The sequence below is a fragment of the Peromyscus leucopus genome, unplaced genomic scaffold (genome assembly GCF_004664715.2).
Source record: "Peromyscus leucopus breed LL Stock unplaced genomic scaffold, UCI_PerLeu_2.1 scaffold_113, whole genome shotgun sequence".
NCBI lineage: Eukaryota > Metazoa > Chordata > Mammalia > Rodentia > Cricetidae > Peromyscus > Peromyscus leucopus.
Genome location: NW_023504259.1, coordinates 474924 through 487923, shown reverse-complemented (window position 1 = coordinate 487923; position 13000 = coordinate 474924). Strand labels below are relative to the sequence as shown.

At 42.1% G+C, this 13000-nt stretch overlaps 1 protein-coding gene across 1 annotated transcript in view; it reads right to left on the bottom strand.

Annotated features, from left to right (window-relative positions):
* Nucleotides 1-2357: 2357 nt before the first annotated feature.
* The window catches only part of LOC114685540 (engulfment and cell motility protein 1-like), a 35338-nt gene continuing 24695 nt past the window's right edge, over nt 2358-13000 (bottom strand). The window contains exons 3-4 of the mRNA XM_028860179.2: nt 12292-12391; nt 2358-2663 (exon numbers count right to left, since the gene is read on the bottom strand). Of these exons, the coding sequence (XP_028716012.1) occupies nt 2508-2663; nt 12292-12391 (256 nt within the window). The 3' untranslated portion in view covers nt 2358-2507. The remainder of the gene's footprint in view (nt 2664-12291; nt 12392-13000) is intronic.

The following is a 13000-nucleotide window of genomic DNA, read 5'->3' as shown; positions in this document are numbered from 1 at the left end:
CTGGCAAACCTGCAGGGCACGGCTGCTCTGCAGCACCACCTGTAGATAGCTCCAGAGGGGAAGAAGAAATTATCTCTTCAAGGAGAGTTACTAGCCCAATCCTGATCACAGTCTCAGGACTAGAGAACTGTGACTCACCTGCCTCCTCTCGTCAGGGCTTCAGGAAAAGCGCGTTGATTACAGCAATAGTGTAATCTGGATTTCTTGATCTGTCTGGAAAGACCAAACAACACAGGAAGTCAGAAGAGGCTAGCCCTGGGTCAGCCACGGAAGACTCAGTATCACAAGCAAACACAGCAGTCCTGCCATAGATGAGAAAGGCAGTGTCTAAAAAATGCAGGCAGCACTGGTAATGTATTCCCAGCATGCCTGGCTAGAAAGAGCAGGTGCACAATTACTATTCTACTAGTTGATCAAAAGAGATCGGCCAGAAGTGCATGAGGCCAATAGGCTAACTCTCTCTTCTTTATCTGAATTAAAAACAAGTACCAGATAATATGGAGATGTGTGTGTGTGTGTGTGTGTGTGTGTGTGTGATTTCTGTTCAATGCCTGATACATGGGAGACAGCAGCTGTAGCTGTCTCAACATTCCCGGGCTTATCTGAAGGGAAACAGCTTTGTTCCCATGGCAATGTTATAGATCCTATAAACTTGTCGGCAAACAGAAACACTGTAATAGCAGCAAGTGTTGGCATTTTTGTTTTAAAAATGTGCTCTTCAATGGAAGGAGCAGACATTCCAAAGGAAACAGAGATCTGAGGGAAGCCAAGTCGCAACAGGAAGTAAAGGCTCAAGGCAGAATCCACGGGCCTCAGAGCCACACTCGGGGAAGACGCCGTTTCCCGGGGTTGCTGTACAGAAGACAGAAGCAGACACTGCACCTCCAACCTTAGCGTGGCACTTGTGAACAACGGCTCTTTTTCAGTGAAGTGAACTGCAAATGGGCCCTGAGATTCAGCAATAAAAATTCTAACAGTGAAGTCAACATGGTTCACATTCAGAGACAGTGAAACCAGTGTCATTTTCAGTGAGGCTGCCTACAAAACCATCCTCTGGAGAGTGAGCTGAGTCTCTGAGGCTGAAGTCCACAACTTCTCTGACTTCAATTATAGATTATAAATTCCGCCCCTCCCCCACCTCCACATGAATTGCCATCCAACGTATACTACAAACGTCAGTCAGCATCGGCAGTGTATTGAGAACAGCTGGGTTGAGCCCTGCCATTACCCCTAGACCAGCACCCACATGGTTCAATTGGGTTTATTCTTAAGAATAAGCAAATGTGACCTGAGAGAAACAGAGGTGGAGTTTTTGGGAACCAGGTCACCTTGATGCCAGCCAAAAGTGTTTTCTAAAACACATCTCCTTAAATCATTTCTGGACTCTACAAGGCATCTTCCTAACCTTCTAGCCACCTCCCTTCTTATGGGAGCTAGCTCACCATGCTTCTTGCCGCCAGCAGCCACCAATATTTAAATATATTCAAGTCCTCGTGGTGCTCTCATCAGAGGCATCCTTCTGGTTTATCAAAGAGTAGAAACGTGGGGAAGCCCCCAAAGATGATGGGGTTTGAGAGTAGTTGTCTAACTTCCACATCCTAATTAGGCTTTGAAGAAAAGAAAATGCATGTGTTTTATTCATCATCATTTTATTGATGAAAAGAAGCCTCCCTTAAAAAACGCCTTAGTTAAGGTAACCCATACTCAAAATGATAAAATGCCACATGTTCTTCCTCACACATGGAGCCTGGCTCCAAATCGTTAGGTTTCAATATATAACCTGGTAATTACAGAAGCCAGGAATGCAGAAAGTGCCAATAAGGGAAGAGAAGAGTAGATCTGGACTCAGAGAGACAGAACAGGAAATGGGGTGGTAGCAAGGGGAGAAGATCAGGGAGAGTTGGGGGAGGGGATATAATCAAAATACGTGCATTAAATTCTCAAAGAATTTATGTAAAAACTTTATTTATTTTTTTTAATTTTTTTTTTATGTATACGCATATTGATAGCTGGCCAGAAGAGGGCACCAGATGGTTGTGAGCCACCAATGTGGTTGCTGGAATTGAACTCAGGACCTCTGGAAGAGCAGTCAGTGCTCTTAACCACTGAGCCATCTCCGGCACCTTTTTAAATCTAAAAAAAAAAAATTCCTATTTAAAATGTCAAAATAATTATGAAAATATTCATCGTACCACAGAAAATATTATATAGGTAAGGACAGACTCTGAGAATCTGGAAAAAGTTATCCTATTAAGTCTTATAAGAAGGAAAACACAGGTCTACAAATTTTACCAAAGCGGGGGTGTCTATGGTCTAGGCACTGGGACTGGGGAGGTGGAGCGGGGAGAGTCACTGTGCCATTTCAGCGTGATGACAGAGAAGAGTAGCACCTGGTTTGGTACCAAATCAAAACTTTTTTGTGCATGTAACTAAACCAATACGCGGTGTTTACCAGGCCATCATGGTGATGGTTTTCCAGAAACATGGCACAAGAGTGCCTAGCATGCTTACCCTTGAAGATGAGGGATGAGTTGGCCAATGGTGATCTCCTGTGCTACCTTTTGGTAGAGGTCATGGCTGTTGAGAACCATTGACTCCAAAATGGCTAAGGACCGCTGTAGGATTGAGATGTCTATGGCGGACTTGTTCACAAAGCTTGCTATCTGAAAATAAAATCAGGGCACAAATGACTGCTCATGCATGGATGGAAAGCCAAACAAAGAAGTGAGGAGCCAGGCACCGAGGATGCAAACATACCGCAAAAGAACAAGTCACACGTGGCGTTAACCATGTTCATGAAGCATCACAAAACACAGTTATCCATGTTAGGATTCAGCAACAACTGACCGCCACTGTAAGGACCATACTACTAGATTTCCCAGGACTACTATTCTGAGTTTCAGCTTTCAGAAGCCGACTCATAGTAAGGCCTCCTGTCTAAAACAGCAATTTCAACATTGCCAATGGCCACTCCTTCTCAAGTTCTAACTTGCTCCTTCACCCACATAACCCTGACTTTGTTCTTACTGTGTTTTTTTATGTTCTTAGGGGACTCACACAAATCATACTTGTCAATATAACTTAAAAGTAGTTAAGTGTTCTACACCTGCCCACTTTCTGGATATTCCAAAATTAAAAAAAAATATATAATCCCTATGCTTTCAATTTCCTGTGACTAAAGTAAACTCCTCTCTTCCTTCTTAGGTATAGCAAACAGAAGTCACTTAAACAAGCAGTGCTAAAATAATAGTTTAGCATGTAAAACATATTTTTTAAGAAATTAATCAGTAAAACCTAAATATAATAAATCACAATATAAAAGGGAAATAAAACACAGGGTTAGAATATTGGCTCATAGCAGTCCTAACAATGAGCACCATTGTAGTGGGTAGCCATTCCAGCTTTGATCTGGAAGTTCCAACCCCCATTGAGGCTTTGGTAACTGTCATGCCTACGAGGTGGGGCCAAGAGAGGCCTGGAGACCCGAGATTCGGTGCCGGCTCTCTTAGTTCCTGGACCCTGGATGCTGGAGGTAGACCAAGCAGAGTTCTCCAGAGAACATCATAGGACTGCGCTACACCTTTCCCAGACCCTGTTACCTATCCATTCACTTGTAAGTTACCCCACAAAATAAACCTCCCTTTTAACTACGTGGAGTGTCCTTAATAATTTCACGAATACACCATAAACGTTTCATTTTAGAGATCTCATTATAAGTTATTTTGTCTGTGGACAGCTCATACTAAAGAGTGATTATTATACATCGACATAGGAAGGCTTAAAAGCTCCCTGGCTTGGGTCTATGATGGGTAAACACTCGGCTTCCTCTGTCAACACCAGCTTCTCCTTTGGGCCATGTCACATACCCCTTTCCTCCAAACCCCCTCCATTCCTGAACCTGATAAAACGCAGAGGGGCCCTGTCAGTTTCCAGCTACCATGCCATGGTCTCCATCTGAGGGCCAGTGGTAAAGGCGGGGATGGGGTAGTGGCTGACTCTCTCCCACCAGATCCACGTGGCCATGGGAAGTAATGAAGCACCACAGTGACAGGAGGTTTTACACTCCACAAACTGTTTTTATAGCATGAACTACAGGAAGTGTGTGGGGATTTTAAGATCCTTAAAAAGCCCATCTCAGCTCCTCTCACTCGAATGTGTTTACTGTCCCTGGCAAGCTCTTGCCTCAATTCTCACATCTGTTACAATCTACAAAATCCTCCATGTGAACACCACCTCTCTTTCTTTAAATCCACTGTTTACTGACGGAAGTCCAGTCGCCCTCACAGTTTTCCTGTCTGAATACTTAAGTGAGGTCCCTGCTGGACAGAGTGTGCGTCCCCTCCCCTCCCCTTCAATCCCCATCACTTGTTATGACCCCACTGTAATTCTTCAAGCTGCTATTAGGAAACTCATAAGGGGAGATCATTGGCAACGCTTTTATTTTCTTCCCACTAATTCTCGCATCCCCTCTTGCCTCCCTTTGCTGAAATGTGCCTTCGGATGCAGGGAGGGTGCCACCCGAGAGTCTGCTGCTGATACTGTCAAGTCCCTCCACCCTCAGCCTTCACCTCCTTTCTCATTCCTTCAGGATTTACTTATTCATTACTAGATCCAATTACAACGGACTTGGTCAGTCCTGTAGATTCAGAACTATACATGAACGGGACTCAACCTAGCTTTAACTTTAGGTTCCTTATGATCCAGTAGGGACGGACAAAGGGCATGAATTATGAAGCACATTGCTTATTCTTGGCACTCAAAAGGTCACATCCTTTGCATATTGTCACAGCAGCCCAACATTAAATGGCATGGAAACAAGAGCACTGTCTCCTGACTTCTTCCTTCTCACCAACTGTCACACTTCCCGAGTTTCCATAACCATTCCTGGTTAATATTCCCAGTTCCCCACCCTCCATCCCTGTGAACACACCACCCTTGGACAGCTTTCATGTGTCCACACAACAATGACCCACTGTACCCAAAGCACCCCCTTCAGTTTCCCCTGGGCTCAAATGCCTTCTCCCCCAGGCCTTCCAGAAACCCTACCTCTTCTCTCGTTGAGACAAAGTCTTGCTGGGTAGCTCAGGGTAACTTCAAATTCACAGTAATCATCATGCCCTGGCTCTCGATGCTGGTGTGAGAACTGGAGTTATAAGCATGAGGCACCATGCCTGGCTTCCAATGCTCAAGCTTCTTTTCATTTTTATTTTCTTTTCATGCATACGGGTGTTTTGTCTGCATGTGTATCTAGGCACCACTGTGTACCTGGTGCCCTCATAGGCCAGAAAGGGTGTCAGATCTCCTGGAACTGGGGTTCTGGATGGTTGTGAGCAGCAGCATGGGTGCTGGGATTTGAACCCAAGTCCTTTAGAAGAGCACCCAGTCTCTCAACTGCTCAGCCATCTCTCTAGCCTCGTCAACTTTTTCATTAAAAGGAAATTCACCACTTACTTCCATAAATATCCTCTGACAATAATTATTTCCTCCAAATATTCAGCAAGTCCTCTCAAATGTTTTCTGCAATGAAGTATACCTTCTTAAAATAGGTTTTAAGTTCTTCACAGAACATTAACTCTCTCCTCACACAATGGGACACTGAGTGGGGTGATCGCCTGGGATCTCTACTTTCGTGTAAGGCATTGGCATCTTCACCCTACTTCATTTTAGGTGCCTCATTGCTCACGTTCATAGAAATACTCTTCATAATTCTTTTCTTTAAATCAGCTCTCCTTTGACACAGAGTATCAACCATTTCTGCAACCCTCAAACATTTCATCTAAGGAGCGTTTTACATAAACCCAGAGTTGGGCACAAGTCTGGTAGAAAGTATGTTGCCCAGTTTACTGGATCACATGTTCTGAGGTAAACATCAACTGTGCTTTGAAACCCCACATTTTCCTTTTGTTGTTATCTACCAGTGGCTGTAACTAGACTTTTAAATACCTCAATACTTTCAGCAGGGAGTGATCTAAGCCAATGTAATGACTGTCTCCTCTAGGAAGCCACAGACAAACTCCTTAACAGCAAAAGGGCAAACATCCTCTGTGCCCAGTTTGTCAATTATAGATAAGACTATAGCGACAGAAGATGACAGATCACCTGGTTATGTTCTAGAGTGCTTCCCCCATCACAAGATTAACAATGCTTCCTGGACCTTTCAGCTTCTCCCCACACACCACTGAGCTTCAGCAAGGCAGGTGAGCCAGCTCAGCCAGGCACAGCACAGACTGGGGAAAGCAGATCTATATCCAGAAGACGGTGACAGTGGAGGAGTTGGTAATAAGTTTGCGTTCAACTCCTCAAGCCACTCATTGATGCAAAGCAGTAAGGAAGAGGAATGCTGGGTTACTTTCAAAATGCAAAGGGCCAGGGCTGGAGCAACAGCTCAGGGGCACAGTGCTTGTCTCACCAGCATAAGGACCTATGTTTGGTCCCAGAATCATGTGAAAAGCCAGGTGTAGTGGTGTGGGCCCGTAATTCTTTCACTGGGGAAAGGGAAACAGGTGGACCCCCGAGACTGGCTGGCTGGCCTAGCCTAACTGGCAAGCTTTGGGTCCCAGACTAAAAAACCAAGATGGATGGCTCCAGAGGAACAACACTCAAAGATGACCTCTGACCTCCCCACAACACACATGCATATACATCCACACCACACATGTATGTACTCACACCCCCCCACACACTGCATATCTCTCTCTCTCTCTCTCTCTCTCTCTCTCTCTCTCTCTCTCTCTCTCTCTCACACACACACACACACACACACACACACACACACACACACACACACACACACAGAATCTAAGGAATATCAACCAATGGTAGCGAAAATGCTTTATAGGTCTCAAATTTCTTGAATGTCATCCAAACTTTAAAAAGCCATCCATAGTGATCATGAAGCTGCACCGTCAAATTTGCAGAGACTCACAAATCTCTCCAGGTTTCAAAAGACAAAACTCATTGGGAAAGAGAGAAATGCCTGAATGTTTGCCTCGGCATGGACAGTATCTGTAGGGAGCCAGTCCTCTGAGTCTGTGTATGAGGCTTTCCCTCCAAGACAAAGCACTGGTGTTTTTTCTTGGCTGAGAAGAAACCAACTCCTAACACAGAATGTTCCATTCTCTCCTTTCTTTCTTACGGCTGCCCACCCTTTCTCTAAGCACCACGTCTTTACGAAAGCAACTGCATTCTGCACCTCAGTATGGAAGGACGAATGTCAGGCATTGTAAAATGTGATCTGAGGCAGCCAGTCTGTAAGCTAGAACCTAGAGCCACCCTGACAAAGATGAAGTTGTAGGAAAAAGAGGCAGAGGCTGGCAGGGCAGCGCTGCTTCTGCAAACCGGTGTGAACTGGCATTGAAGCCACCATAGACCGCAGGGAGAGGTGGCTTTGTGGGTTTCCTAGCTGGGTTTGGTCAAGACAAACCTCTGTTTAGAAAAGGTCCCAGCACACAAGTCCAGGTGCTCAGAATGCTGAATCTGACCCAGCTAATGAATAAAAAAGAGTTAACTTTACACAACTTAACTAATTTTCTGCTGTTTTCCAAATTTTCCTAAGTAGCAATGCAATGGAACTGAGAACAATATATGAAATATGCTGCTACTAAAAATACTTCAGTTTTGATTTAAAATGCCAGGACAGTTAGCTTTTGCATCTGTAGTTTAAATGAGATTTTAAATTTAATTTAAAGTAAATTGAAATCATCTTAACTAGTTAGAAAACTAAATTACTTCTGTTGTCTCTGAACATTTAACTCGCATCATTTAAAACAAAGCTTGGTTATACTTACTCCTGACAAGGAGCATTTTACTTGAAAATATATTTAAATCAAGTTTCACTATGTTCCTTCTGTTTTCAACTTCTAAGATTTTCTTTTAAAAATGAATGCTTCTCTAGCTAGTTAGAAAAACTAAATTACTTCCTTTGTCTCTGATCACTTAACTCACATCATTTAAAAAACAAAACTTTGTTATTTCTTATTTCTGACAAGGAGCATTTTACTTGAAAATATATTTAAATAAAATGTCACTATGTTCCTTCTGTTTCCACCTTCTAAGATTTCCTTTTAAAAATAAATCTTTTTCTGGCTGAGGAGGTGGCTCATAGGGAAGCAAGAATCCTGGATTCTGCTGGAAAGGCCAGGGAGAGCGGCACAGTGGACAGTGCCCGATAGGCAACCACCTATTGGCTCTGTGACTGTGGGGAACACAGACGTGGCTGAGAAGAAAGAACTCTGGCCCACACCACACTGGCCGAGGAGATTCTCCTTCACCATGACCCTGCTGACCTCTGAGCCACTGTCCTCACTCCTCATCATGAGAAGCTAGGCTTAGCTGCACAAAAGAAGAAAGAAGAAGGAGAAGGGGGAAGAGGAGAAGAAGAAGACAATAACTACGTGAGAACCCAGAAAGCTAATGTCGGTGAGCATACGTGATTTCCAGGAACTCCTACTCAGGACAGTGTTGTCACTCTCCAGAGGGTCTTTGACACATGATGAACCGGACATTTGGACTAGGAAAGAAAGCCTTCTATACATTGAGAAAGTGATAAAAAAATCTGTAAGTATAATGGCGCCCAGATGTGGTAGCAAGACTTTCCACCTAAAACTTGAGAGTACTTAAAAAGAAATACTAAAATTGAGCTAAGAACAGCTTTCTACTTCATGACTCATGAGGGCCGAGATATAGACACCAAGGTACAGACACACCATGGCATGCAGACTTGAGCTACAGTATAGTGGGTTCATGGCCTGTGGGCTTGAGTAGAGCATGGCGGATTCCTGCTGCAGTAGTGCAGTGGTGTCTCCAAGCCATGCAGTGCACTGCATGGCGGATTTAGCTTTTGCTAGCACAGACACACACAAAAAAATGGTTTCTGGGCTACATGCTGCTCTGATGGAGGCATTGACCCCACTGCTTCCAAGAGTTGGTGGTGCCCATGGCTCCCAGAGCTGGTGGTAATGTACCACCATCATATTGGAAACCTGAAGTAAGCAGTCAGCAGCCAAGGCTTTTGCTTCAGTACTAGCCACTGCAGTTTAAAGCAATAGATTCACAATAAGACAGATTTAGATGGAATAAGACTTTAAATAGTTTACAGTGTGTGTAAAATGTACATAGGCTTGGGAGAGAGAAGAAAATGAATATAAACAGTTATATAAAGAAAGAAGTGGTTTCACAAAATAAAGTCTTTAAAGAAACAGTAAAAGTAATATAAAAAATAAGCCAGGCAAAGATGGAAATCACAAACAGAGTCTAGATTATATTGTCTTTGGGATTTTTAACTACAGAAAGACATTTGATTGTAAAGGCTGCTAAGTTAAATATATACTTATTTATTAAATGTATCTTGACTTCAAAATTTATGTTTAAGGATATGTTGCTTTGAAAAAGAGGTTCTGCTTTTGTTTCCACAGAAGATGAGAACCTGTGGATTGCTCCCAGGCTAATATGGTTTGATCAAGGAAGACGCCCCTGAGAGGTCTCCAGACGTTCCAACATCCAGATCAGCTTCAAGGCAACTGGCTCAGACAATGCAGCCTCACAGATTACTCCAGTCACGACTTGACCATACTTCTTAATTTTCTCAGGCTCCCCATAAGATTGCCAGCAACCCTATCCATCAGGAAGTAGTATGAGAAGCTACACCCAAATTCACAAAATATTGTTTATAGATGTTTATTTTTATTTAAAGGGGGTTGATTATAAATGCAATATCTTTCTAAAGAAGAAAAGGAGATAGATATGATAGGATAATGAGTAACAATTTGTTTGAAATGTTTTTTTTTTTTTTTTCAAGACAGGGTTTCTCTGTGTAGCTTTGTGCCTTTCCTGGAGCTCACTTGGCAGCCCAGGCTGGCCTTGAACTCACAGAGATCCACCTGGCTCTGCCTCCCGAGTGCTGGGATTAAAGGCGTGCGCCCACCACCGCCTGGCATGTTTGAAATGTTTTATAATGCCATAGATTTTAGTTTATTGATAGAAATTTAATTTTGTTATACTGTATGTGTGTGTATATATATATATATATATATATATATATACACTCTCATTTAAGATATTATGTTTATGTAACTCATTTTATGAGTTATCCATTGTAATGGATAATTAAGAAATATAGACTAATAATTAGTCTTCTATGATAGTCAAACTTATAGTCATGTTAGTTAAGTTTTCTAGGTATACATAGATATATTTTATTAGGTAGGTAATCTTCAAATACTTCAAAGACCTACAGAATATGGCATTTAAAATGTTTTAAAAACTTAGACTTTCCTGGACAATGAGACATATCTGCTCCTGGCAGCACTGATTTACTTCAAAGAGGAAGATGGGTGTTGAAGCCATTCTATATGGAGTTTATCTTCTTCTTGGGAAAAATAGCCATTTGGGCAAGAAAACTGTTCTTGCCAGGACTGCTTGACAAAATGCTGTATCAACTGGACATGCAGAACCAATAGGAAGGTGACCACTGAACTTTGCAAGGCAAATGGTCTTTAGGTTCCTGCTTCACAGAAGAAACTGCCAGACATTCTAACAGGACATGAGAGAAGTGACTGAGAGACTCTAGGCCTGTGGGCTGAATAAGGATGCCTCAACATTGCAGAGAAACTTTGGATGACTGTCCTGTCAGGCAGCTGTCTCTGTCATTTCCAGAATTTTGGAAGTTGCTTACAATGCATTTCCTGTTTACTTAGGTAACATTATATCCTTCTGGGGTCTTTGGTGTATGTAGTTGAAGACTAGATATAATTTTCATTGGTTATGATAAAAGAAAATAGATATGAAACTTTAGACTCACAAATATAGGATAGAAAGAATATTTTCTTTAATTTTGCCAAATACAAGTAGACTAGATATTATAACTGTAATTCTTGCTTGACAACTGTTTTGTTTTATGTAATTTTACTATGTTAAAGTTAAAATCTTCCTTTTCGATTAGATTTAAAAAAAAAGGGGGGGGGAAGTGCTGTGGGATATTTTTCTGTAAACTGTGAATGTGTGTTGCTCTGATTGGTTGATAAATAAAACATTGATTGGCCAGTAACCAGACAGGAAGTATAGGCAGAACAAGCAGACAAGGAAATTCTGGGAAGAGGGAGGCTGAGTCAGGAGTCACCAGTCAGACACAGAGGAAGCAAGATGACAAGGCAGAACTGAGAAAAGGTACCAAGCCACATGGCTAAACACAGATAAGAATTATGTGTTAAACTAAGTGTAAGAGATAGTCAGTAATAAGCCTGAGCTAATGGACAAGTAGTTATAACTAATACAAGCTTCTGAGTGATTATTTTATAAGCAGCCACGGGACTGTGAGTGAGAGATATTTGTCCCAACCATGGGCTGGGTGGGACATAGAGAAACTTCCGACTATAGTATAAAGTTCCAGAAAACCCAGTTCCTTCATGTGTACAATTGTTTCTCTAAGGCTTATTCTAGAAAGACAAGACATGGAAATTCATGTTCTAGTCTCATAATATATTGCCTACAGTCCCTACCAGTTCCAGATGAATGCTTTGTAACATGAGTATACTTTTGACTTTATGATCAATAATCATTTCTTTTAGCAATTCTGCCAATCAGCAACAGTACGATTCTCCTTTACTTACCTAACCTCTAAGTTCATAGACACAGAAAAGGAAAAAATTTAGGAGTATGTCAAGAAGTCCCTTAGCTTCCAATTAGCCCTTACCTTAAATAAACATGAGACCTGAAGGGCTTCCACTGCCAACACCTTGTTCCAGAAACTATGGCTCTCTCCTGCCTTTAATTTAAAGTAGTTCCTCCCCATGATGAACACCAAATGGAAAACAAGTAATGTTAGCCCTTAGGCAAGTGTGGTGGTTTGGAGGAAAATGGTCCCCATAGGTTTATACGTTTGCATGCTTAGTCTCCTGCTGATGAACTGTTTGGAAAGGATTAGGAGGTGTGTCACTGAAAGTAAGCTTCGAGATTTCAAAAGCCCACATCATTCCCAGTCAGCCCTATCTCTGCCTTGTGCTTAGGGCTTAAGATCTATAGTTATACTGTGCAAATTGGAGCAGAGAACTTTGATTTCTCCTTAACTCTAGGTTCTCACATGCTACCATTTATTATCTCTGTGGGACAAAAAACAATTTTCATACAGCATTTTGAGGGCTCTGTTCCCCACATATATATTACTACTAAAATCATTCCATCTTTCAACATAAAGAACTAAAGAAAGCATTATTAAAAGTATGCATAATGCAGAGAATTGTGTGTGTGGTAAAAAACAAACCAATGTTGAGCTTAGGAAAGCACAGATTACATTACCTTCTTTATGAACGCCACTGAGAATGTATCCCATGACACGATGCCATGGTCCATTAGCTCCACAAAGGCCGTCAAAGTGAAGGACAGCATGTCTCCAAAGCTGCAAAACAAGAGGCATCAGAGTCACAGAGCCAAAGCTGAGCACCAGCAAAGACACAGACGTGAGAAGATTTAACAAAGTCAATCTTTCAAAGACCATAGGGGTAAGAAGCTGGACACTAACAGGAAATACTTACATACAAGTTATAGGAAAGGGCAGAAACTCTAAACAACCAGTTCAGTCAGTGACTGAACAAGCTTGCCTCACATGGGCCACACTCTGGAGAGCTGTGTCCCACTGGGCAATTCACTTAACCCCTCTGAGAGTCTGTTTACTCAACTGGGAAGCCGGATAATTGCTATATAACCACAAGACTGCATACAGAGCTCTTCACATAGTGTAAAGAGTATAAGCTTTCAGGAGTGATAGCTTAACCAACTTCTCAGCAAATGACAGATGAAGTAAAAGAGGAATTTTATGGACCACAGGAATCAAGAAGAAACATTTAAAATAATCATATTAAGAATACTACTGTGATAATGTAAAAGTTCCTCCATTTCCTCCATCTTATATTCTTGCTGCTTGCTTGCACAGACACCTCCCCCCCCCCCCCCCCGCTCCAGCTAGCAGCTTATCTTAGTTTCCACTAAAATGTTTGCTTGTGCAAGC